A 27,507-nucleotide genomic window follows, 5' to 3' on the forward strand; every position below is an offset into this window, starting at 1 on the left:
ATGGCTATTGAAACCTACAAAATTCTTAACGGGCTTGCGCCTGTAGTACTAACTAACTTAGTTGTAAAAAGAAATTCGTCAATAAATTTTAGATAATCAAATATTTTACAGATTCCTAGAGTAAAGACTTCAACCTATGGTAAGCAGTCTTTCATGTATGCTGCCCCTGTGCTTTGGAATTCCCTCCCAGAAGAATTTAGAGCCAACATAAATTATAATCAATTCAAAAATCTTATTCAGTCTTGGAATGGAAATGTCTTTAAATGTTCTTCTTGTTCCTGGGACAGGGCCACAGCACAGGTACAGCATACTGCAAAATAAGTAGTTTCTAGTTTCTGTGCCCTTCTTTTTCATGCTTATTTTGCTTATTTTGTGCTTATTTTGTGCTTTTTGCGCTCTGTTTGTGCTTTTTGTATTGCATGTTCAACATTACCCTGTTGAGTTCTATTGTCTATAAATATTATGTACTGCTTGTTGTTTGTGCTGAAATGCTTAGGCCTAATTGTGTACCCGTCTATGTGTATACATGTATGCATTAATGTTGTGTGTTTAGAGCCAGTTGCATGACACCAGTGACAGTCAAATGAACATTATTCACTTTTCATTACTATTTTTTATTTGTTACGTAATATGTTTACCTAAATTCTACTACGACCCAAAGCTTGCCTTGCTTGTCAGTCTTTATGTGCTTGATGCCACTCTATGAACATTTTACCATGAACATTTTTCACTATTATTTTGTTTTGCATGAAATCTGCTTTTACCTTAAATCTATAACTACCTTCGGTCTGCTGTGATTGTCAGTTTTTATATGGGCTTATATGTACTTGCTGTGCTTGTCAGTTTTATATGTGCTTATATGTACTTGCTGTGCTTGTCAGTTTGTATATGCTTATGTGTACTTGTCAGTATTTTTATGTGCTTATATGTACTTAATGTGCTTGTCAGTTTTATATGGGCTTATATGTACTTGCTGTGCTTGTCAGTTTTATATGTGCTTATATGTACTTGCTGTGCTTGTCAGTTTTATATGTGCTTATATGTACTTGCTGTGCTTGTCAGTTTTATATGTGCTTATATGTACTTGCTGTGCTTATCAGTTTTTATATGCTTATGTTTACTTGTCAGTTTTTATGTGCTTATGTGTACTTGCTGTGCTTGTCAGTTTTATATTTGCTTATGTGTACTTGTCAGTTTTTTATGTGCTTATGTGTACTTGTCAGTTTTATATTTGCTTATGTGTACTTGCAACCTTTTATTTGTGAGGAAGCTGCGGACCAGTTCCATTCAAATCTGTTTCGATTTGATATCTCGTCTTTACCCACTTTCTTAGCTCATTTTGTGTTTGGTTTCTTCTTAGTCTTTAAACTCACAATTTTTTACGTCAGTTTTTTATTTTTTAGATCTACTTATAGATCAAGATCAGTGGCCTCCTGCACAATATTTCTTTAAATAGTATGAAAACTATTAGAATGTAGTACTGTGATTTCATTAACTTATTAGCATGCATATCATATCTATTAACTTAATTTTGCTATGTTTGATTTCCATATTGTAGCTGTTTTATACTTGTTACATTTATACACATGTTTATATAGTCGGTTCAAAAGCCTTAATGGTTTATGTTGTCTATTTATGTCTTGCCGACTCAAAAATAAATCTTATCTATCTTATCTTAAATTCTTGCGTTTTCTCTATCTTTTAACGCTTATCTAGTTTATAAGTAAAAGTCCACATGGGCATGTGACCAAAGAGATAAATAATTCAGTGCTTTGTAACCGTGTTAAATGCGATTTGTATGTCATATTAATTTAGCATATACAACAACAACAAAAACAACAAACAACGATAACTTACAGAAGCTTATTCTTAAAAAATGAATATAAACTTGTTCCAAAGAGGCACACTTTTATCCGTTGGTTTCATATTGTGTATGATTAATCCCAAACATGCGCTTTTTGAATGGTTATTTGATGAAAAACCGCAGGAAAATGCAGATAATGCATTAGCTAAGCGATCGACGTTTGAAATCCTGACAATAGACGACAAGTTTCTGCAATTGAAAAACTACATTGAAGATCTATCTGAGCTGGAGTCATGTAATCATATTGTGCGTTAAATCAAAATATCTTTTTGATTATTTGAATTTCAAAGGAATGACGATATTGTAAAAAAAATAGAGCTCAAATGGGGGATTGAACCCACAACACCCAGAGTGGTAGTCAGACACTTTAACCACGTTCTTAAAGGGCTAGCCCAACATCAAGGCTTTTCTAAGTGACCTTATTTCACTACACTCCTCTTAATGTTTCAAGTTCCCAGACACTTTTTGCATCAAGTGTCAACTGCGACACAAGCGGCTCCCTAGGTTACCAGACAACTCGCCCCAAAGCCAACTCGCCCCAGGACAAGTCGCCCCGAAAATCTGGACAAGTCGCCCCAAATATATTGGACAACTCGCCCCAATCGAAAGACAACTCGCCCCAAATAAAAGACAACTCGCCCCAAATTAAATGACAGCGTGCAACGAAATATTTTGTCATATATATAATACTCTTTGTGAAAAAAATGTATTAAATAACATTTTTGACTTTAAAAGGAATGCTGAATACACAAAACGAATAATACATGGGGAAAAAAATAAAAATAGAAATGTGTTATATTCATAATTTTATTCATAATTTATAACAATTACAGACTCACGATACTAACATTTGTTTTTATTGAAAACATACAAAGCATCAATTTTAGCATATTAAATGAAATAAATAACACAGATTTATGAATGAAAAGACAATTAAAAAAATTATCAAACATTTCCATTTATTAACTCATTTTAAAAATAATTTTAAAACACAGTTTGTAATGAGCCTTGATGAATAATATCAAACCTTTCAAACATCCGTAATAATTAACACAAACTTTCACAAAATATTATCAAAAATTTCCAACATCTTTAATACTTTAAAAACATTACAAACACAGGTTGTAATGAGCCATGCTCCTATTAAAACGGAAAGTAATTTTGTAAGTAATGTGTATGTAATAAAATTATATTCTAATATCAGCTGTTTAATATCGTCAGAACCGCACAATTATAATCAAACTAATTCGCGGAAGGGACTATTATATAATATACTTACGTGATGGATTACTGTTGATTCTGCAACCGGGGCGGCCATAGGAGAATAAACGTCCCCATTCAGAAATGTCGCGTCAGCACTATCGGGTTCTACTAACTAAAGGAGAAACATTTATGTGTTCAAACAACATAAACAGAAAGATTGAGTAATCTTTGTGATACAATATCAACAAAAATAACTGAAATTCAGAAAACGGAAAGCATTTGTTATGAGCGAATACCTGTGTTAAATCTGGGTCAACATGTGATACCCTTTCGTCCTCAGGCACACTATGAATAGTGGGAATGCTTCTGCAACATTCTGCACATAGAAAGTGAATTTCTCTTTCGCCTCTTGTTGCTGCTTTGTATTCTGCCAGGGATATACCTATGATTTAATAACAAATTCATAGTATGAACATTCAACGACAATATGGGATGAATATTTTATAACAATTATACACATGTGTAAACGTATCTTTAAATGACACATTTTTATTTATATGTTATACATGTTATTAGAGTTAAGCAGTCAAAAGTATATTTTAAAATGCCAATATGGGTGTAAGACTCGCGTTTCTGACTTGTATTTTTACATCTCGGGTACACCATATGTATGACACCTACTGTTTGAAGTTATCTATTACAGTAATTGATAGAAAACACTTATTGATTAACACGTCTGTAATTCTCAATTAAAGGTATAGTGTGGCAATCGTTATTGTTGTAGACAACATCGGTTCATGTTTGTATCTCGGGTACGCCCTATTTATGACACATTTTGATTGATGTTATAATTTACACTAATTGACAATTATTGGTAATAAACACTACCGGGGTTAATAGAAGATCTATCAATATACAAAGATTCGTGCCAAATCTGAAATTTATACTTTATTAGAACATTTTAATACAGAAAAAGATTTAATTCAAGCACGTACACAGTATCTTTAAATAAGAATCCTTAAATGTTAAATGTTCTTTTTATAGGAAAGCTTAAATGTTATTTATCAGTAGTAATAATAATTAACTTAATATATAATTGTTTATTAAAAGTTAGATCTCATATATTAAACTCGCATCGAATATGTTAAGAACATTTTCCGTAAGTAAACTAAATTCTATGAATCACATTTCCTTGACATGCTTTTTAATTGAAATATGTATAATGTTTATATGGCTATGTACTGATTGTATTCGACAATCAAATTGTGTGTCTGTCTGTCTTAACGATTTTTTTTATTATTCCGTTATCAGTTTAAAAATGATGGTATTAAGATGTTACTAAACAGTAAATACCCAACGCGCGGTCCAGCGCAGATTAATGCATCTGTCCGCTCGATAAATAATGTTATACACTAGGTATTCTGTGCTTTTATAAACGCGTAAAATTCCTAGCAATACAGGTAAAGTCATTATTTTATGTGGATATCACAGTACAGTTAATAAATTTCTATATCTTCTAATCACAGCATACGAAATTTTATAATTCCAAAGTAATCTTATTTACTGAAATATGATCTACGGTAGCTGTAGCTAGAATGGTATTATAATGGGGTACTATTAAGTTCGCAGTAATATGTTCTTTAAATAGAGAAAGTTTAATTAGAGTCGATATTAAGAAATAAGATCCATATTCGCATGACACTGGCAGTATACACGCATTTTCAATAAGAAGAGGCCAACATAGAGTACGATATTTACAATAACTCAATCAATTATGAAAAAAATATTAATAAACATTATTGGTGGTAGTATTCGTCTTATTTGATAATATGTTGGTTCTGTTTCAATTTAAAGTTTAGCATATCCCGACAAACGAACCTTACATGTCAAACTGAACGGCTTTTTGTCAACAGCGATATCTCAATAACCAATAGCATCAGAATTACCACAACAAAATGCTATTTTAAAAATATGTCAAGCACATACACTTAACAAACAATACGATATTTCTTTATTTAGTGTCGAGTTTTCACGCCTTTTTTGACAAAGTAATTATTTTCAAAATATGCGACTTATGTATATACATGAAGGATATTAAATAAAAGGTTAATGTAAATTCTTATCATAAATATAAAATGCACATTTTATCATAATATTCAATCATTTCAGCAGATAGTAATGTTCAATACTAAGGATTTATACAAACGTTTAAAATATATTTGCACTGACAAGTAAAAAAAAACTGTAAACACATTCAATATTACACCATGAGCAATAGTTTAAAGCGGTATACATCACCCAAATAACGCAAAGATAACGGTCCAGTGACTTCTGACATTTATCTGAAAGGTTTTATGATCGTTATCAGGTCGTAAAACACATCTGTTATGTGTCACCGGATTAACGGACATTGGTTGATTACCCGATAATATGCAAGTATCCAACAATTTAGATTCATTATTTATGGGGAAACAAAAGCTGCCTGACCTAAAAAATGTAAGACACAACAAATAATTATATTATAAGTGTACTTACCAGAATCACAGCCTATGTGTTGCCATCGCTCGCAGGCATCGCAAGAAACAGCACGTTGCCTCTGCCCAACTGTCTTTCCACAATGTATACAATTTGCCACTTCTGCCATTGCAGAAACACAAACATAAAATAACTAACACTAGAAAATTATTGTATCCGACATCAAATAAGCACATATATGTTTGAACACATGGCAGATGCACTGAAACCCACACAACTATATAGCAATCGTATTCCAAGTCACAAATAGTATTGTCCGACACAAACAAAACACATACTTTGGGCTCATTCAGATACCCTCTTTATATATAGTCAGCCCTTATAATTACTTTGCAAACAGCATTGTTGTCTGGTTAGGGGTGTTACCTTATTTATTCTTTAATCACGCCAAACTGTCATACCGTTTGTCTTATTTATAAATCTTTGACCAGACAATGAAAGCATGCCGGCTTAATTAATTTTCGTCAATTCACACGTTTTCAAAACATAACTAACACAAAGACATTCCATTATTCTTTAATTAAACCAAACTATCATACAAAATGTCTCATTAAACAATCTTTGAACAGAAAATGAAAGCATGCCGTCATAATAAACGTTAAACATTTCACACGTTTTCAAAACAAGACGAACTAAATGGGGCTTATTTTAATAAACACAATCATAAAAAAGCTAATAACAATTTATTACTAAAAGCAATCCGGTATGTAAACAATTATTGAATTACAAAGTTTTACAATATGAAATGAAAAAAAAACATCATACAACTACATTTCCTAAAAACAATAATCACGAATATTAATACATTAAACTTAACAAATTTTATATGAACAAAATTTCTATAATACTATATATAAGAAACAAAATTGGGGCGAGTTGTCTTTCGATTGGGGCGAGTTGTCCAACATACTTGGGGCGACTTGTCCAGATTTTCGGGGCGACTTGTCCTGGGGCGAGTTGGCTTTGGGGCGAGTTGTCTGGCTCCCTGAAATAATTACACAAAGCTCACACCCATTTGCATGTTCACCGTTCGTGTTTGCCTTGCCTATTGTGAAAATACGAAGCTCAAGCTGGTGATTAAACCACATACAGAGTTTTAGTCACACACTTGAACTGCATCTTTAAAGAGCTAGCCCAACAGCAGGGCTGTTGGAAGTGACCTTATTTCACCACACTGAGTTAGCATTAACTTAGGCACTCACACAGTAGTTCTTGAATGCTTTGAGTTGTTATGAGTATAGCTTCCAGGAGGCTCAATAGCTGGGATTATTTCTACTAACACACACTGTAACAGAGCACAACATCACTGACATTTGTTAAAAGAGGTTCCTATGCTTATTTCGACGCTGACATTGGTTCCTACCTAACTTTTGACATTGGTTCCAATATTACTTTGACACCACGGACTTTTGTTCCTACATACATATCTTTTTCCAAACCCAAATATTTGTTCCTATGATAAATCTATTGGAAAAAATGCAGTTTTTTATATTAAATTAAACATAATGGCATGCTTCAGAGTCTTACCTGTAATTTAAAAAATATGTTTTATATAAAAAAAGAATTAGATTAAATATGACAATTTTGACAATCAAGTAACGGTGTACATTATATTATCAAAGCTCATGAATAATGTAGTTCACTGACTTTTGACAGCTCTTCTATCATGAATAAGGGATAGACAATTGTAATACCAACAAAAAAGATGTGAATTAGTTATTAAAATTACCGGCGTTTAATAAGTCAAAATAAAGAATTGGAAAAACTACATATAGCAATAATAATGTTCAGTGTTAATGATGCTAATTCAGTCTCAGGTATATGAAATTTAATCTTAACAGTTAAGTTGAATTAATTTTTAGCGAGGCTGTTTTCGGAGAAAACCCAAGCTATTGTCATAGCCAGCTCGTCGTCCGCCATCCGCCGTAGGCGTCGTGCTAAAACCTTAACATTGGCCATAACTTAGCAAATATTGAAGATAGCACCTTGATATTCGGCATGCATGAGTATCTCATGGAGCTGCACATTTTGAGTGGTAAAATTTTAAGGTGAACATCATCCTTCATGGTCTAGGGTCGAAAAAACAAAGTCAATGGAAGTAATAAGCTTTAAATGGACATAGTTATCTGACCTGCCCACATATATATTTTTGTTAAATAAATCAAAGCGGAGCAGTAGGCGGCATTGTGTTTCTGACAAACACATTGTGGTAAAAAGTCAAGGTCATCCTTTACGGTCTATGGTAAAAAATACAGATTTAAGGGCAGTAATAAGCGTTAATAAGGGAGAAAATTATTCAATATTGAACATAGTCACTTTATATATTTGGCATGCATGTGTATCTCATGGAGCTGCACATTTTGAGTGGTGAATCTACAGTCCGGGTAGTGGCTTTTAATTATTTGCTACTAAAAATAGAGATTTGTTACAGACAATTATTTTCAAGGGAAGTAATTTATATAATTATAAATCTCATATTATATATTTCCTTACCAAGAATTGAAGTTCTTTTCACAGTAACTGTACAGATTTATTATTTTGATTATTTATAACCCAAATGATTGATTTGTCAAAGTTTTTTTTAAATGATATAATTATAATTTCTTTAATGTTCATTACATACCTGTGGACTTATGTCCATAGATACATGATCAACTGAACTCTCGCTATGATCTCTTTTAAACCACAGGCCTTGGTTGTCAGTGATGTCTGACATGGTCATAATTGACTGTGAGATCCTCCCCACCCCCCACCCACCCCCCCCCCCCCCCAGTTGGATTGGACAAAATTCAAGGGAAGTAATAACCTTTACAGGGAGATGATTTCTATACCTGCCAAATGATAAATAGAAATGTAATTTCAATGCGGTGCAGTAGGGGGCATTGTGTTTCTGACTAACACATCTCTTGTTGGGTCACTAGGTCAAAGGTCAAGGTCACTCTGACCTCTTAAAAAAAAAAAAATATCTGACAAGCTTTTGCAGCCAAGCTTGTTTAAGTGTTGTTAAAATATGATTTAAAATCAATTCCAAATTTTTTGAAGTGGCAATATTACATTGTGATGATTTTTTTTAAGCCTGAAACAGCCCTATGCCATTGATTGGCTAACTCAGCATTTCATACAGTTTTAATAATGTATCACTAAATACATTAAATATATATTAAACTTATATTTAATAACTGAACTTTACTTATTATTTCCTTATTGAATCTAAGCTGAATGAATTATATGAATATGTAAGAACTTTAGTACTTTGTCCACAAAATAGTTTTTTTCCCCATTTCATACATTTATTGCAAACAAGGCCCTCCGACCCTCTTGCCATTTTTTGAGTCTGGCTAAATCCATTGGCTAGGTTACTTAAAATATTTATCATCTTTTGCACTGACTAGATGTATATGATTTATTTTAATTAAGTTTGTAGCAAATAAATATTTGATATACTATAGTCTTACTGTCTTATATATCATGATACACTGTAATTTATGATTCACATAAACATTTGGTTACACTTGATTTTTTACTTGCATAATGAACGGGTCATAGCAAGCAATTCATATATTAACAGGGATAGAAACACACTTTTAACCGTTGCTTCTTAGATTTGTTATTATGGATGCTTGAGAAAAGAGATACAAACCCAGAACCAAGAACGTGTACCCTCCATTAGTGATACAATTTGATTATATTCTTCTGTGTTATCATTAAACATACTTTTAGTAGAATACTGCTCAAAATGACTTGAAACTTTTCAAAGCAGATCAGACTATCAACTTTTGAAATTGACATGCTAGTACTGAAATTTACTTGCACTCGCAACCAATATTCTCCATTCCTGCTTAATGTGGTTTAATAATCACATATATATTACAAAAGACTTTCATTTAAACCAAACTGAAATTATATTGTAGGTTGTTTTTCAACTAAAAAAGCGTTGTGGCGAGTTAGCGGAAGAGGAGATGGGAAAGCTGGCAGTGCAGCTGTTGAACTGTCAGTCTGCGGTAGAGAAAAGGCCTACATATCCCTGTACAACTCACATGGCAAGTTGCAATCAGTTCTTTACACTTGTAACAAATAAAATTGTGTGCAGTGAAAACCTATGTTAGTTTTATGAGAATCAAAAATAGCCAATAGCTGCTAAAATTTCTTATTGGCTACTTAACTTTTTGAAAATATTTTGATATAAAGCTTTCAAATTAAGATGCAATCAGATGATAACTAATTTATTTTTCTTAGTTCTAACTAAACTTGGTATTGACACTTTACATCGATGTTTTCTTTAGTTTCCACTTGAGATCCATAAAATGTTGTGTGTTAGATATCAATTTGGGCTAGCTTTGTAAGAGGTTTTGTGGACACATTTCATCTAAATGCAGCAATTGGTTTTCAACTTCCTACCCTACTTCTCTGATGGCACATGGTCTACAGGGACTCGGGCTCAAAATACGATAAGGCCATATTTATCATTGGAAGTCTCATGGTGTTGAGGAGTATCATGACTCTAACACTTGATGGCCAACAAGAGCCACTGTTTGAAGAAATAACTTGCTTGGTTTGGACCTGTCGTCAGGAACAAATCTCTGTACAAGACTGTTCTACAGGGCACGTTCGAAAGAGGTCGCTATCCAAGCCATCAAAAAAAGCTGGATGGATCATGTATAAGAGTGGACATTCGCCCAATGGCCAGACCTGTCAAGGGAATGATGAAAATTTAAACCAAATAATTTTCTTATGCCATATGTTTTTTATGTTTGTTTTTCAGTAATTTAAAAAAGGACAATTTAATATTTAGTCTGTGTGCATTCTCAGGAACTAGCAGAGTGCACTAAGGACATGGATGCAACCACGTGGAACTCGTACCAGATTGTCAACAACCGGGCGCGGGCCCTCTGCTACTCCACCCAGCAGCAGCAGTTCCGCAGACTGGCAGAGGTTACAGTCAACCAACTCATGGCCACCGCTAGCGGCCAGCTGGAGTATCTCAAACAACTCCAGGTAGTTGCGTTAGCTTCAGATTGGGATTTTCTTGTCACAGTAGCTTTTACAGTTTAATGTCCATGTGGCTTACACTAGCAAAACTATTTTTCATAGATGTTCATAAATGTCAACAAACATATTCGTCTTTGTAAGGCTTTTAATCTTATAAAGGCCTGCAGTTTAACATCCTCCAGCAAAATTAATTCCCCACTGAAGAAATTTCCTCCAGTAGCAAATTTCCTCCAGTAAATACCCTAAAATGAACTTTTGACACATGATATTTATATTTACATGTCTTCCTTTAAAATACAATTTCCCCTTATGGAACAAAAAAGCAACTTAACACACTTAAATATATGCGCCAGGACCCTTATACGAGCAGTGATAAAAAAACCTTTGCCAATATTAAAAACTATGCCTATCACTATTCCATCTCTATTTAAATGCCAAAAAAGCACACACTTTACGTGACATGATGTGTGTAACGGAACCCCATCGACATTTATGATTGGCCTTTATTTATTTTCTATAACAGTGTTGTTCATGACCACAGTTTTTGTAGTTAAAATTTTTTTTTCATCTGTCTCCAGAAATTTATTTTACAGTTCTATGCTCTGTAAATTAAATGTATTATTGTTTCAAATTCTTCGATTGGTCTACTTTGAATACATGTATAGCACTTGTTGTACATACTGACTGACATGATAATCTCTTAATTGATAGTTTGTTGTTATTCACATAATTTCCTTCAGATTCAATGAACACATTTGTTTAGAGTTTTTTTAGGAAAATGAAAAAGCATAAGCAAATAAAAGAAAAACCGGCTATACAATGGTATTTAAAACAATTTTAACTTGAATGTAAAGACAACCACTTAATTGAGAGGAAATCTAGATACAGACTAGCCATTTGAAAAATAAATACTTTTCTTCCATCATACCTGTGTGATGTGTGTTCTAGGAGGGGCAGGAGCACCTCCATCAGATGACGTCCCAGACGGTGAGGGACCTGTTTGAGAGTCAGAAGGACCTGCTTAGCAATCAGCAGTCGCTACGGAGCGCTCAGGACAGCGTCCTCTCCCAGATCCATGGCAACATGATGGAGCTCAAGCAGGAGAAGTCCATGATTGCCGCGGGCAACAAGAAGCTTGCTGAGCTCACGGAGAACATCAGGTCTAAATTGGGTAAGGCGGCCCATATCTGTATCTGCAAAATTGAGTCAGTTGAAGTCTGTTTAATTATTCTCATTTGTGTTTGTAGCCTTGATCCACATGGTGCATCAAGAAAGGATGTCCAAAAAATAGGCTGATTTAGATTGTCATTGTTCGTCCAATTGTTCATGGGATTTTTGTGGTGTTGGTAATTGAAAACGAATTGTTGCTTAAGTGTTGAAACTTTACAGATATATTTATCAGTTGGTGAAAAAGAAAAGTAAAACTGTGTTAACACTCTAGAAGACGCATTTATGGTCCGATTATCATTAAACTTTTGTCAGAAGATTTGTTCAACTGCTTGAAAAACACGGCCGCCTGGTGGCAGAGAAATTTTTCCTTATACATATGCCTAAAGCCATGTGAACACTTTAGAGGCCACATTTATTGTCTGATCTTCATGAAAGTTGGTCAGAAGATTTGTACCAATGATGTCTTGGACAATTTCTAAATTGATTCCATTTGGTTGAAAAACATGGCTGCCAGGGGGCAGGGCATTTTTCCTTTTATGGCTATAGTAAAAGCTTGTTAACATGCTAAAAGTCTTATTTATTGTCCAATCTTTATGAAACTTAGTCAGACTGTTTCTTATGAAATCTTGGATGAGTTCAAAAATGGTTTCGGTCTGTTAAAAAACATTGCCGCAAGGGGAATTTATCCTTATATAGCTATTGTTTAACCTTGTTAGCACCCTTTAAAGTTACATTTATAGTTCACTGTTCATGAAACTTTGTCAGAACATTTTTGTTAATGATATCTTGAGCTGCACATAACAGGTCAGTTCATTTGTACATTGTATCTCAGGTGAGCAACTTTCAGGCCCTCTTGTTTAAAAACAGACAATGATTCCTATATTATTTTGACTACCCAGACAAAGGTTCTCACATTATTTTACAGCCAGTACAATTTTTCCTGCATTTTATCGACACCCTGGACATTGGTGTGACATCACAATAACCATATGGCTACTTATTAGTGTTACATCACAATAACCATATGGCTACTTATTGGTGTGACATCACAATAACCATATGGCCACTTATTGGTGTGACATCACAATAACCATACGACTACTTATTGTTGTGACATCACAATAACCATATGGCTACTTATTGGTGTGACATCACAATAACCATATGGCTACTTATTGGTGTGGCATCACAATAACCATATGGCTACTTATTGGTGTGACATCACAATAACCATATGGCTACTTATTGGTGTGACATCACCATAGCCATATGGCTACTTATTGGTGTGACATCACAATAACCATGTGGCTACTTATTGGTGTGGCATCACAATAACCATATGGCTACTTATTGTTGTGACATCACAATAACCATAGGGCTATTTATTGGTGTGGCATCACAATAACCATATGGCTACTTATTGGTGTGACATCACAATAACAATATGGCAACTGATTGGTGTGACATCACCATAGCCATATGGCTACTTATTGGTGTGACATAACAATAACCATATAGCTACTTATTAGTGTGACATCACAATAACCATCTGGCTTCTTTTGAGGTTAAAATCTGATAAACTTGGAGATTCATTATTTAGCTCTTATTGTCACGTCTAAACCTACACTATAGTAGATGTGGAGGTATTTGTCATTGATATCTCTATTTGTCAAGGCCCTACATCAGTGTTTTGGAGCAGCATGTGGAGTCATTTGTCATCTATAGTTGCATTTTGTATAATAAGAATGCAAAACGCGAACACATTTTCTGAATGCTTTCATACAGTACTGGTTTGTAACTACAGTTCCTTAGAAATTAAAACATGTTTTCAGTAATAAAATAGTATTGCATTCAAGTTGGTACTCTCCTTTTTTATAAGCATTCATGTAGCAACAACTATGAACAGGTAATGATGCATTGAATGAATCTACAATTCCTGTAACATTGTTTGTACGTTCAGTTTGTTGCTGACATTGTAGTGGTGGATCTTCAGGGGAAACTGCTGTCTTTCATTGTGAACATGGGTGATTGTTAGCCTTGCACTGTTAAAATCGTTGATTGTTAGACTTTCACTGCACACTGCTTGCATGCTTTAAGTAAAACACGCCTTATGTTAATTAACATATCCGGGTTTAACAAGTAATGAAATATCTCTCGTTTATCATAGACACACTGATGAACAAAAACTGAATGAAAAACATTTGTTCTGAAGTATGTACATTAGTCAACAATTCTAAATAGTTACAGTTTGAATCAAATAAAAAGTTGGTCATCTGGCCTGTTCTAAATAAAAACATTTCACCGTTTACCTGATGTTTGAAATTAACATTCTTAATATTAAAAATTATTAATAAATTTTAAACAACACTTAGTCTCCACATCATTATATTATGAATTTCTGACACTGACATGCTCTTCATTTAACAGAGTTCAGTGTTACAATTTACCACATTTGCATTTAGTATGACTTGTTTCACAGATTGCTTCTTCAAGGCTGTACATTTAACAAGATCAAAGATTAGCATTTGATATACAGTAATATAGTGCGAAACATTTTCTAGCGTTTAGTATTTATATCAATTTTCCTTCTTTCTATAAATTTACACTAATTGGCAGACAATACATTTTCAAAAGCAGTCTGCTACAGATGCACTTATTGCCTTACAACCGTTGTTGTCCCCTTCCAGTGAAACCAGAGGGGACTTATGGTTTGCACTCCGTCTATCTGTCAGTCTGTCAGTCAGTCAGTCAGTCCGTCACACTTCTCTGGATCCTGCGATAACTTTAAAAGTTCTTCATATTTTTTCATGAAACTTGAAATATGGATAGATGGCTATATGGAGATTATGCACGTCATTTCAATTTGTTCTTACGTAAAAAATTCTGGTTGCTATGGCAACAAATATATAAAAAATAAATATTTTTTTTACTGACAATGGTAGAGTTTCACTGGTAGGGGACCTTATTGCTTGGCAATCTCTCGTTCTATTATGGTAACTGTTATTTCCACGGGTACATTTCAGACGAGGCAACCCGTCAGCTGGTGAAGCAGGAGAGCACCCAGCTAGAGAGTCACCAGAAGATAGTGGACGACCTCACACACATACAGCAGAAGTCTCATGACGCCCTCAATAAGCTTGGTATGGGCTGATCATGCTATGAGAACATTGTTCTTAGAAAACTGGGATTAATGCATAAGCGTAAAGTGCCATTCCAGATTAGCCCAGACATCACTTTCTGCTTTTATCAGCTCACCTGAGCACAACGTGCTCAATTGTGAGCTTTTGTGATCACCTTTTGTCGATTGTCCGTCCCAGATTTGTCCCAGTGGATGAGTTCAAAAATGGTTCCCGTTGGTTGAAAAAAATTACCACCAGAGGGCGGAGCATTTTGCGTCATATGGCTTTAGTGAAACCTTGTTAACACTCTAGAGGCAACATGTCTTGTCTGATCTTCATGAAACTTGGTCAGAAGACTTGTCCCAATGATATCTTGGACGAGTTCGAAAATGGTTCCAGTGGGTTGAAAACCATGGTCGCCAGGGGCGGAGCATTTTTACTAATATGGCTATAGTAAAAACTTGTTAACACACTTAAAGTCAAATTTGTAGTCCAATCTTCATGAAACTTAGTAAGAATGTTTGTTCTTATGATAGCTTGGGTGTGTTTGAAAATGGTTCCAGTCTGTTGAAAAAACATGGCTGCCAGTGGGTGGGGCATTTTACCATATTTACCTTGACTGAAACCTTGTTAACACTCGAGAGTCCACATTTATTGTCCGATCTTCATGAAACTTGGTAAAAATATTTGTCCCAATGCTATATTAGACAAGTTTTAAAATGGTTCCAATGGGTTGAAAAACATGGCCACCAGGGGGTGGGGCTGGTTTACCTTATATGGCTATAGTAAAAATGTGTTACTACTCTAGACGACACATTAATAATTGTCCAATCTTCATGAAACTTGGTCAGATGGTTTAGATAAATGATATCTTGGATGATTACAAAAATGGTTCCAGTGGGTTGAAAAACATGGCCGCCAGGGGGCGGGGCATTTATCCTTATATGGCTATAGTAATATCTTGTTAACCCTAAAAGTCTTATTAATAGTTCAATCTTCATGAAACTTGGTCAGAACATTTGTTTTCATGATATTTTGGGCTGCACAGAACTGGTCAGTTCCTTTGTATCTCAGATGAGCATATTTGGCCCTTTCAGGCCCTCTTGTTTAATTTTTTGTTATGCCCCCCTTCAAAGAAGAGGTGTATATTGTTTTGCTCATGTCGGTCCGAGTGTATGTATGTCTGTATGTACGTTCACCAGATGGTTTCCGGATGATAACTCAAGAACGCTTAGGCCTAGGATCATGAAACTTCATAGGTAGATTGATCATGACTCGCAGATGACCCCTATAGATTTTCAGGTCACTGGGTCAAAGGTCAAGGTCATTTGAAAATAAAGTTATGAGCTATTGTCATCACCTTGGCGTCGGCGTCTGGTTAAGTTTTGTGTTTAGGTCCACTTTTCTCATAAAGTATCAAAGCTATTGCATCAAACTTGGTACACTTACTTACTATCATGAGGGGACTGGGCAGGCAAAGTTAGATAACTCTGGCGTTCATTTTGACAGAATTATGTGCCCTTTTATTTCTTAGAAAATTGAAAATTTGGTGAAGAAAAAGGTATACTTTTTGCGATTGGGAATATAGCAGAATTTCGGCTATAAAATCGGGCCAAAAAAAAACCTGCCTAGGATCATGAAACTTCATAGGTACATTGATCATGACTGGCAGATGACCCCTATTGATTTTCAGGTCACTAGGTCAAAGGTCAAGGTCACAGTGACTCGAAACAGTAAAATGGTTTCCGGGTGATAACTCAAGAATGCTTAGGCCTAGGATCATGAAACTTCATAGGTACATTTATCATGACTTGCAGATGACCCCAATTGATTTTCAGGTCACTAGGTCAAAGGTCAAGGTCACAGTGACAAAAAACGTATTCACACAATGGCTGCCACTACAACTGACAGCCCATATGGGGGGCATGCATGTTTTACAAACAGCCCTTGTTTAAAGGAAGTCTCTTCTAAATGAAAATCCAGTAAGGTCGGAAATTGTCTGAGCTTGTGTTGACTACAAAGGCTAATCTTGGACAACACTTTTCACTAACAAGGCTTATTATTGCGCCCTAGAGTGAAGACAAGAAATTCTGTGGGTTGGTGAGTGTGTTTTTTGTTGGCATAAAATAATATGTCTGTGCAGAAAACTGCTTTTACATTTTTGAATGTGCAATTAATCAGTGCAAGCATTACAGTTTGATTATTGTGCAACGTGCATCACAGTTCTGTCACGATGTGTTGTATATGGCATCACAGTCCTGTCATGATGTGTTGTATACAGGGCTCTCTGAAACTCTTAATCAAGCGTATTTGTATCATAAATTTGAAAAGAAGACGCCTATTTGAAACCAATTGAGAGTCCCCAGGACACACCTTTTTAAATAACTGGGATCTTTAAGTCAATCCATTAACAAACAAAACCTGTAGGGCAACCTCCTATTTAAACTCAAGCCAACACAATTAATTTCCTCACACCTGTTTAAAATCGAATAAATCAAGTGCAGTAATGTATCTAAATTGTTCCATAGTTTTCCCACATCCCATCCTCTAGGAAGCTAAGCCCTGATGCTTTATCTGAAGTATGAGCATGCTTCCAGTAATGTAGTGTTCATTAATGCTGTTTGTAATGGCCACTTGCTGATGTGTTACAAATGTACAATTTTAAATTCCTAGAATCTAGCCCCTCAAAGACCTTTGATGTCTGCCAACACCATTCACAACTTGCAGTATTTTTCAGGCATAGGTTTAATTGATGTCATCTGGTAACACTGTTGTGATTGTCAAAGACTTTTGTATTTAACTGGTTTTATTAACCAGGTTTTCCGAAGGAAAAAACTGGTTATTAGATTGGCGAATGTCGGCGGGTGGGCTGGCTGACAGAACAAGCTTGTCCGGGCCATAACTTTGTCTTTCATTGTCAGATTTTAAAATCATTTGGCACATTTGTTCACCATCATTAGACGGTGTGTCGCGCTAAAGAATTACGTTGATATCTCCAAGGTCAAGGTCACAATTTGAGTTTGAAGGTAAAAAATGGCCATAAATGAGCTTGTCCGGGCCATAACGTTGTCGTTCATTGTGAGATTTTAAAATCATTTTGTCCATTTGTTCACCATCATTAGACGGTGTGTCGCGCTAAAGAATCACGTGGATATCTCCAAGGTCAAGGTCACAATTTGAGTTTGAAGGTCAAAAATGGCCATAAATGAGCTTGTCTGGGCCATTACTATGCCATTCATTGTGACATTTTAAAATCATTTGGCACAGTTGTTCACCATTATTGGACGGTGTGTCGCGCACAGAATTACGTAAAATATCTCCAAGGTCAAGGTACCACAACTAATAATAGATTGATTTTGAAACAACTATGTAATTATGAACAATCAGTAACAATGCACATTTTGATTTTGAGTTGTCTCTCTTTATCAGACTTGTTATGCTCCTGGTAGGGTGGCATATAGCAGTTGAACTGTCCGTCAGTGTGTCAGTATGTGTGTATGTCAGTCTGTCCGTCCGTCCGAAAAAAAAACTTTAACGTTGGCCATTACTTTTGAATTATTGAAGATAGAAACTTGATATTTGGCATGCATGTGTATCTCATGAAGCTGCACATTTTGAGTGGTGGAAGTTCAAGGTCAAGGTCATCCTTCAAGGTCAAAAAAAAAAAAAAAAAAAATTTTCAAAGCGGCGTTCTCATGAAGCTGCACATTTTAAGTGGTGGAAGTTCAAGGTCAAGGTCATCCTTCAAGGTCAAAGGTCAAAACAAATATAAAAAAAAAACAAGTTCAAAGCAGCGTTCTCATGAAGCTGCACATTTTGAGTTGTAGAAGTTCAATGTCAAGGTCATCCTTCAAGGTCAAAGGTAAAAAAAAATAAAACATTTTTTTTTATTTCAAAGCGGCGCAATAGAGGGCATTGTGTTTCTGACGAACACATCTCTTGTTTTTTTCTAATTGAAATCAAGGTCAATTTTACACAAGGGGGTTAACAATACTCATTTTGAATTGTCTCCTTTTATCAGACTTTTTTATCCCCCGCCAGAGGTGGAGGGATATTGTTTTGGCGTTGTCCGTCCGTCCATCCGTCCGTCCGGCACTTTTGTGTCCGGAGCCATATCTTGGAAGTGCTTTGGCGGATTTCATTGAAACTTCGTATGAGTATATATATGCATAAGAGGATGATGCACACCAAATGGCATTGTACACCATCTGTTAAAAACAGAGTTATGGCCCTTTGTATCTTGAAAAAATGCTTTTTACTGTAGGTTCTTTTGTATCCGGAGCCATATCTTGGAAGTGCTTTGGCGGATTTCATTGAAACTTGGTATGAGTATATATATGCATAAGAGGATGATGCACGCCAAATGGCATTGTACACCATCTGTTAAAAACAGAGTTATGGCCCTTTGTATCTTGAAAAAATGCTTTTTACTATAGGCACTTTTGTGTCCGGAGCCATATCTTGGAAGTGCTTTGGCAGATTTCATTGAAACTTGGTATGAGTATATATATGCATAAGAGGATGATGCATGCCAAATGGCATTGTATACCATCTGTTAAAAACAGAGTTATGGCCCTTTGTCTCTTGAAAAAATGCTTTTTACTATAGGCACTTTTGTGTCCGGTGCCATATTTTGGAAGTGCTTTGGCGGATTTCTTTGAAACTTGGTATGAGTATATTAGCCCTGCCAGAGGCGGAGGGATATTGTTTTGGCGTTGTCCGGCTGTCCGTCCGTCCGTCACTTTTGTGTCTGGAGCCATATCTTGGAAGTGTTTTGGCATATTTCATTGAAACTTCGTATGAGTATATATAAGCATAAGAGGATGATTCACGCCAAATGGCATTGTACACCATCTGTTAAAACCAGAGTTATGGCCCTTTGTATCTTGAAAAAATGCTTTTTACCATAGGCACTTTTGTGTCCGGAGCCATATCTTTTTTAACATAACAGATGTTGTGTTCACTCTGCAACACTCTGAAAATTGAGTGTATATAAACATTGAACATTGCACGACTTATTAATTCACCTTAATAAATTGTGAAGGCTTAAGAACCTTCCTTTGTCTTAGTTTTGTGTTATTGTCCTCCGTCCGTCCATCTATCATTATGTTCATCCGTCCAATTTGCACCCATCCTCAAACAAAGCATATGTTGCGGCGGATACCTTGGGCCTTTCAGGCCCTCTTGTTTCAACTGAAAACCTGGTTTTGTGACAATTTTGTCCCTTGTTGTTGTTTCAAATAGAAATATCATTGCAGGGTCATGATGTTTTGTTTACAAAAAAGCAAATATATATAAGTGGGGTGTGAATGTAAACATATGAAGCACTTTTATGCACACTTGCCTTAAAAGAGTTGTTCATTTTATTTTTTTCTACATGATTTTTTTATTTAAGTAACAATAAAGAAAACATAATGAGTGGGATTCCTAATGTACATTTTGTATTTGGGTTTTTAATAGCGAAACCAACAATTATATTATTTATTATTTTATATTCATCCTTTATTTAAATAGATTTTTGCTAAAAATTTGATGACATGTGCAATATTCATTGGGACTCCTAATCCTAAAATCCTAGTAAGACCCCTGGTATACGTGCATCACAGACCTGTCATGATGTGTTGTATACGTGCATCACAGACCTGTCATGATGTGTTGTATACCTGCATCACAGTCCTGTCAAGATGTGTTGTATACCTGCATCACAGTCCTGTCATGATGTGTTGTATACGTGCATCACAGTCCTGTCATGATGTGTTGTATACGTGCATCACAGACCTTTCATGATGTGTTGTATACGTGCATCACAGTGCTGTCATGATGTGTTGTATACGTGCATTACAGTCCTGTCATGACATGTTGTATATGTGCATCACATACCTATCATGATGTGTTGTATATGTGTATCACAGACCTGTTATGATGTGTTGTATACGTGCATCACAGTCCTGTCATGATGTGTTGTATGCATGCATCACAGACCTGTCATGATGTGTTGTTGACATGCATCACAGACCTGTCATGATGTGTTGTATATGTGCATCACAGACCTGTCATGATGTGTTGTATACGTGCATCACAGACCTGTCATGATGTGTTGTATACGTGCATCACAGACCTGTCATGATGTGTTGTATACGTGCATCACAAGCCTGTCATGATGTGTTGTATACATGCATCACAGACCTGTCATGATGTGTTGTATACGTGCATCACAGACCTGTCACAGTGTGTTGTATATGTGCATCACAGACCTGTCATGGCATTTTGTATATGTGCATCACAGTCATGTCATGATATGTAGTAAACATGCATCACAGTCCTGTCATGACATGTTGTATACATGCATCACAGATCTGTCATGGCATTTTGTATACGTGCATCACAGTCATGTCATGACATGTTGTACACATGCATCACAATTCTGTCTTGACAAGTTGTATACATGCATCACAGTCCTGTCATGACGTGTTGTATACATGCATCACAGTCCTGTCGTGATGTGTTGTATATGTGCATCACAGTCCTGTCATGACATGTTGTATATGTGCATCACAGACCTGTCGTGACATGTTGTATACATGCATCACAGTCCTGTCATGACATGTTGTATATATGCATCACAGTCCTGTCATGACATGTTGTATATGTGCATCATAGTCATGTCATGACATGTTGTACATGTGCATCACATACCTGCCATGATGTGTTGTATTTCTGCATCACAGATCTTTCATGACATGTTGTATACATGCATCACAGTCCTGTCATGACAGGTTGCATATGTGCATAACATACCTGTCATGATGTGTTGTATTCGTGCATCACAGTCATGCCATGATGTGTTGTATACATGCATCACAGTCCTGTCATGATGTGTTGTATACATGCATCACAGTCCTGTCATGATGTGTTGTATACATGCATCACAGTCCTGTCATGATGTGTTGTATACATGCATCACAGTCCTGTCATGACAGGTTGTATATGTGCATAACATACCTGTCATGATGTGTTGTATTCGGCATCACAGTCATGCCATGTTGTGTTGTATACATGCATCACAGTCCTGTCATGATGTGTTGTATGTTGTTGTAGACCAGAGTTCTGAGAGCCTACTCCACAACCATGCAGAGATGACCGGCCATTATGAGCGCATGTATGAGAACATGGTGCGCATCAACAGCACAGTGTCCAGCCTCCTAGCCACCGTCAACATGATGCAACGACACCTTGATGACAGGATCACCTGGTTCTCTACCATTCTACATATGGCAGGTCTGTTGCAGATGACTCAGTGATCATTTGTATGCCCCCTCTCGAAGAAAAGGGGGTATATAGTTTCCGCACTGTCTGTCTGTCAGTCTGTCTGTCAGTCTGTCTGTCAGTCTGTCAGTTTGTCACATTTTTCGTGTCTGCTCTCTAATTCAAATAGTTTTCATCCGATCTTTACCAAACTTGGTCAGAAGTTGTATCTAGACAATATCTAGGTCAAGTTCGAATATGAGTCATGCCGGGTCAAAAACTAGGTCACTGGGTCACTTAGTGCATTCCAAGGATTTAGCATGGTGTCCGCTCTCTAATTGAAGTAGTTTTTATCTGATCTTTACCAAACTTGGTCAGAAGTTGTATCAAGACAATATCTAGGTCAAGTTCGAATATGGGTCATGCCGGGTCAAAAACTAGGTCACGGGGTCACTTAGTGCATTTCAAGGATTTAGCATGGTGTCCGCTCTCTAGTTTATGTGGCTTTCTGATTTATTTTGATATTCTAAGATATTTTTATGCCCCCGTAGGAGGGCATATAGTGATCGGACTGTCTGTCCGTCCGTCTGTCTGTCCGTCTGTCCGTCACACTTTGCGTTTAGATTTCGAAAAATGCTCATAACTTCTATGTCGCTTCAGATAGCAATTTCATATTTGGCATGCATGTGTATATGGACAAGGCCTTTCCATATGCACACAAATTTTGATCCCTGTGACCTTGACCTTGAACTTAGGTTCTGCGTTTAGGTTTCGAAATCTGCGTTTAGGTGTCGAAAAAAGCTCATAACTTCTACCAAGCGTTTATAGGGGGCATAAGTCATCCTATGGTGACAGCTCTTTTTTAAAGCTTAGTTTGGCAAGAAAACAATTTTTTGTTTATGAGTAGATTTGAATAAAAATTAGTTTTGAAGTTTCTTATGTTTTTAGCTCACCTGAATATGTAACATACTCATCATGATGTTTTGTGATAACCTTTTGTTTGTTGTTCATCATGAAGTGTGCGTCATCAATATTTCCTTGTGATCACTCTGGAGGCCACATTTAGTGTCCAGTCTTCATGAAACTGGGTCCGAACATGTGTTCTATGGTACTGGTTTGACGTAGAACATGGCCTCCAGTGCATGGGGGATTTTTCGTTATATGGCTATTTTAAAACCTAGTTACCTCTTTTGAAGTCACATTTTCTGAGAATGTTTGTTGTAATGATACATTAGTTGACTTAAAAAAATGTTCCTATCTGTTGAAAAATATGACAATGATGATGATGATGATGATGATGATGATGATGATGATGATGATAATGATGATGATGATGATGATGATTAAGTTTTAATAGGTACATAATAAATATGTTCTGTATTGGAAATATTTGTTATTATCAAAAGTTTGTTTGACGAATACTTGTTGTAGAAACATCACTAACTGTATATTGTAATATCTTTTATAGATGGTCTATATTTCTTTATATACTAATAACTTAAAATCCTAACCCCTAATAGTTTTTATATTTCATACGTACAACTGTGTGTGTTATATTTACAATAAAACTATATGTGTAATATTCAACTCTCACTGTCACAGTACGTTTAGGCATTCATGTTTTCCTTTTTTGTCTGCATAGGCCCATTTGATAAAAAATAATTTTAGACACACATTTGTTGATTATGGGGTAAGTGCAAGATTTGACTAGCCCTCATAACGGTTTTATCTCAATGCCTGGAATTCACCAATACATGACTGTGATACCAGTCATGATAATTTTCTGTTTATAGTTGGTGTTCTGTTCTTAAAGTAGTTTATTGCCTTCATGTTGATATTTCTGGTATTTGTATTATTCTGAAAACATTCATATTGATGTGTAACTTTTTTTTCACTATATGCAAGCAAAAACCATTTGAAATTAGCATACTGGTCAACTGTGTTCTTGCGGTAGTTAACATTCAAATAAAATTATTTTTTTATCCTTTTGACATAAAAATTTTAACAAATGATTTTAAAAGTTTGCCTTTGTTTTAAGGTAACAGCTCTATATTTTGTTAGTAATGGAATAATGGTTTTGAAGGATACAAGAAAGTGTGTTAATAAAAGATACTGCCAGCATGAACACTAATGAAGCTCAAATAACCTTGCTAATTAAAAAAATCCTTATAATTGTAGGCAATAATTACTATTTAAAGCAACATTTCTGTCAATATGCAATTTCCTTATGTAATCTTAACAAGCCAAGTATGAAAGCCCATCAACTAATATGCTAGCTTGGTTCATGTCCTTTCTGAAAGCCCATCAACTAATATGCTAGCTTGGTTCATGTCCTTTCAGATGACAAGCTGTCAATCCTTACATGTGGCGTTCTTCATGTGAGCTACTTCCTGTTTGCTGCTTTGGCAGCCTCATTCCTTCAGTCGCCCCCGGCAACCAGACTGGTTCTGTTTGTGCTGGTTTCTGTGAATGCAACCATGGAGATACAGACAGGACACAGTCTAGACTTTGCCTCAATCACAATGTTCCTGTTTGTTGTGTCTGCAGGTAGCATCTTACATGTTCCTTCTTTTGTGATGAAGTCTGATTTCTATACATAATAGCATTCAAGAAAACAATTAAAAAGTGTAGCATTACAAGAAGGGTTTAATCTAAAGCTTTTTATCATTTTATTTAAAGTTAAAATTTTAATACAATTGTATGACATGCATTTCTGAAAATTACAACACTTTCATAAAGAAGCCTCCTTTGTATGAAGATGCAACAATGCTCAGCTTTATGTGTCTCAATAATATAGTCTTGTAACTAAACTGATGCAACTGGGTATCATAATGCAATTAAAAAAAATTAGCCCCCAGTTAATTGATTTTTATGTAACCATGAGAAGTATATGCGCAGAAAAACGGATGCTGGCATGTACTGTCTATCAAAATGTTTTGCCAAAGTTAAAATGGAGGGTTGGCAGAGTACATTTAAATAAAACATTTAATTTAAAATTGCAAGTTCATTCTTTTATGTCACCATAGTCCAACCTGTGTACAGGAGCAAGTCAACAGAAGCGGCTACAGTGGCTGCTGTTGGCAGATGGCTGCTATAGTCAGGGGACCACTGTGGTCAAGTGGCTGCTGTTGGCAAATGGCTGCTATAGTCAGGTGACGACTGTGGTCGAGTGGCTGCTGTTGGCAGATGGCTGCTATAGTCAGGTGACCACTGTGGTCAAGTGGCTGCTGTTGGCAGATGGCTGCTATAGTCAGGTGACCTCTGTGGTCGACAGGGCTATAGATAACTTTTGGGGTATATTGGGTAATTCACCCACTGTTTTTGACAACATTAGGGTTTTTGTAAATTCAATAGTTTTAGCAAAAATTTCCACCCCCTACTTTTGAGCTTAATTAGGTTTTTCACCCCCAGTTTTTTAACTCAATTGGGTAATTTAGGGAATGACATATATAATATAATAGAAATCTACTAAGGTTACTATTTTATTTATACAAATGGAATTAAAAAGGTACCTGTATATAACAACAATTACGGAATTTCTGATCAAAGTTCATTCCTTTTTGCGTTGAATACAATTGAATTCCTGAAAATCGCTGCACAATTGATGAAGTTATGGCTGTTCAAAGCGATGCACCCCGTTTTTGGTTCATTTTGAGTCGAATACCTTGAAAATGAAAGTAGAAATCGGACAGGTCTACAAATAATTACAATAATACCCCAAATATTAATAACCGCTTGAAAGACTGCCTTTTTGTCTTCATAGGGCGGCCTATAAACTATTCGGTACATTTTTGTAGGGAAATAACCAGTCTAAAAAATACGCATTGTGTTCGTTAGAATTGCGTTTTGTGACGCAAGTTTTTTTATGGGAATTACTTAATTAAATTTGTATTTGCGTTTTTGTACGCTTTATTTTGAATTTAATTACGTTTTTGGTTATTTTCATTGCGCAAATACGCTTATTATCTATAGCCCTGGGTCGAGTGGCTGCTGTTGGCAGATGACTGCTATAGTCAGGTGACCACTGTGGTCGAGTGGCTGCTGTTGGCAGATGGCTGCTATAGTCAGGTGACCACTGTGGTCAAGTGGCTGCTGTTGGCAAATGGCTGCTATAGTCAGGTGACCACTGTGGTCGAGTGGCTGCTGTTGGCAGATGGCTGCTATAGTCAGGTGACCACTGTGGTCGAGTGGCTGCTTTTGGCAGATGGCTACTATAGTCAGGTGACCTCTGTGGTCAAGTGGCTGTTGTTGGCAGATGGCTGCTATAGTCAGGTGACCTCTGTGGTTTAGTGGCTGCTGTTGGCAGATGGCTGCTATAGTCAGGTGACCACTTTTGTCAGTTAATATTATCCCTGTCCTTGAACACTAAAAGCTTATAAAACCATCTTTGTACACAAACAGCACAAACACGTCGTTTTTATTCAAACAACCACGAGCTTAGCATAACTAAAATAAAACTTTTAACAAGAGGTGCTTTTGTTAAGAGTTCATTGTTTATCTGTCATTTATTAATTGGATTGCATGTCAAATTGATTTGTATGCTTGAGAGCTTAGCTAAAGAGTGATCTGAAAAATTATTTTCAAATCAATATTTAATAATGTAATTACTACCTTGATGTTTTCCACTTGTATGCCATTGTCTCTGGGTGAGAAAATCTGCGGCCAGTCCGGGACTTGAACCCGGGACACCTTGATAACAGGGTGAGTGTTCTCCCAACTGAGCTAACCGGGCTGCCACACATTTTCTTCCCTAATGTGACCAAGTTCAGACCGTGACACAATCATTGAATTAGTGATTATAATTTAAAACATTCTCTGATGTAATTTATTTTGAAGATTTCCTGTAATTATCCCAGTAGAACAAACCTTGTACTTTTTTCTCACAGTTTGACACATTTATTATATCAAAAGCAGTTACCACAATCATTTCTTTCACTGCGCAATAGACACACAATCAATGCTATGACGTTGCAGGTGTGAGAACGCTACGCCCAGAGATTTGATCATTACTTTTGCACCGCAAAATGACTGCCTCTTGACAACTGAACTCAATTGATAAAAGTCTTTCGACTTGAAATATACTTGTTGATGGGTTGTAATGGCAGGTTGAGAGTTAATCCTTGTGTAATAATGACTTTGTTAGGAAGAATCTAGAAAGACAGCTTGACCTGAGTGACCCCTTAACTCAGGGGACAAATAAATCACGTTGGACTCTATTTTATCGTTTGGTTATTGATATATTTTATCGTTTGGTTATTGATATTCTTACTTTGACACTGCTACCTTTAAGTACTGATTGATGTGTTTAAAAAAAATTGTCACATGTTTACATTTCCAACCCACATGTAAATGTTCACATCTGCATGATTGTCATATTTTCCA

The 27,507-nt window shown here is 35.9% G+C and overlaps 2 protein-coding genes and 1 long non-coding RNA gene across 6 annotated transcripts in view; 2 read left to right on the forward strand and 1 right to left on the reverse strand.

The window, feature by feature from the left end:
- Window positions 1–1,823: 1,823 nt before the first annotated feature.
- LOC127832440 (protein brambleberry-like) overlaps window positions 1,824–27,507 on the forward strand; it is a 38,829-nt gene continuing 13,145 nt past the window's right edge. The window contains exons 1-8 of one of the 2 annotated variants that reach the window (XM_052357909.1): window positions 1,824–2,110; window positions 9,514–9,642; window positions 10,412–10,597; window positions 11,540–11,762; window positions 13,741–13,785; window positions 14,785–14,901; window positions 21,979–22,158; window positions 24,466–24,672. In XM_052357909.1, the coding sequence (XP_052213869.1) occupies window positions 1,877–2,110; window positions 9,514–9,642; window positions 10,412–10,597; window positions 11,540–11,762; window positions 13,741–13,785; window positions 14,785–14,901; window positions 21,979–22,158; window positions 24,466–24,672 (1,321 nt within the window). In that variant the 5' untranslated portion in view covers window positions 1,824–1,876. The remainder of the gene's footprint in view (window positions 2,111–9,513; window positions 9,643–10,411; window positions 10,598–11,539; window positions 11,763–13,740; window positions 13,786–14,784; window positions 14,902–21,978; window positions 22,159–24,465; window positions 24,673–27,507) is intronic. The other variant, XM_052357911.1, reaches the window with a different exon arrangement.
- LOC127832444 (uncharacterized) lies at window positions 3,074–6,581 on the reverse strand. Of its 2 annotated transcripts, none has more exons than XR_008026898.1 (3): window positions 6,513–6,581; window positions 3,364–3,509; window positions 3,074–3,239 (listed from the first exon to the last, which is right to left on the reverse strand). XR_008026898.1 is itself a non-coding variant. In XM_052357917.1 (3 exons), the coding sequence occupies exons 1-3, from the start codon at window positions 5,709–5,711 to the stop codon at window positions 3,102–3,104; spliced, it is 393 nt and encodes a 130-aa protein (XP_052213877.1). In that variant the 5' UTR covers window positions 5,712–5,915; the 3' UTR covers window positions 3,074–3,101. The 2 variants fall into 2 exon arrangements, 1 of the variants encoding a protein (XP_052213877.1); XM_052357917.1 differs by lacking the exon at window positions 6,513–6,581 and adding an exon at window positions 5,603–5,915.
- LOC127832447 (uncharacterized) lies at window positions 25,179–27,502 on the forward strand. 2 transcript variants are annotated; one of them, XR_008026902.1, is made up of 4 exons: window positions 25,238–25,277; window positions 25,329–25,379; window positions 26,143–26,295; window positions 26,347–27,502. It is a non-coding gene; the product is annotated as an uncharacterized LOC127832447 (long non-coding RNA). The 2 variants fall into 2 exon arrangements; XR_008026901.1 differs by having other exon boundaries at window positions 25,179–25,379.

This window comes from Dreissena polymorpha, chromosome 5 (genome assembly GCF_020536995.1).
Source record: "Dreissena polymorpha isolate Duluth1 chromosome 5, UMN_Dpol_1.0, whole genome shotgun sequence".
Lineage (NCBI taxonomy): Eukaryota > Metazoa > Mollusca > Bivalvia > Myida > Dreissenidae > Dreissena > Dreissena polymorpha.

Coding starts and splice junctions, on each gene's coding strand:
- LOC127832444 (XM_052357917.1), bottom strand. CDS start 5,711: ATGGCAGAAGTGGCAAATTGTATACATTGTGGAAAGACAGTTGGGCAG. Junction 3,510..5,602: donor ACACATAGGCTGTGATTCTG/GTAAGTACACTT, acceptor ATTAAATCATAG/GTATATCCCTGGCAGAATAC. Junction 3,240..3,363: donor TTGACCCAGATTTAACACAG/GTATTCGCTCAT, acceptor TTTCTCCTTTAG/TTAGTAGAACCCGATAGTGC.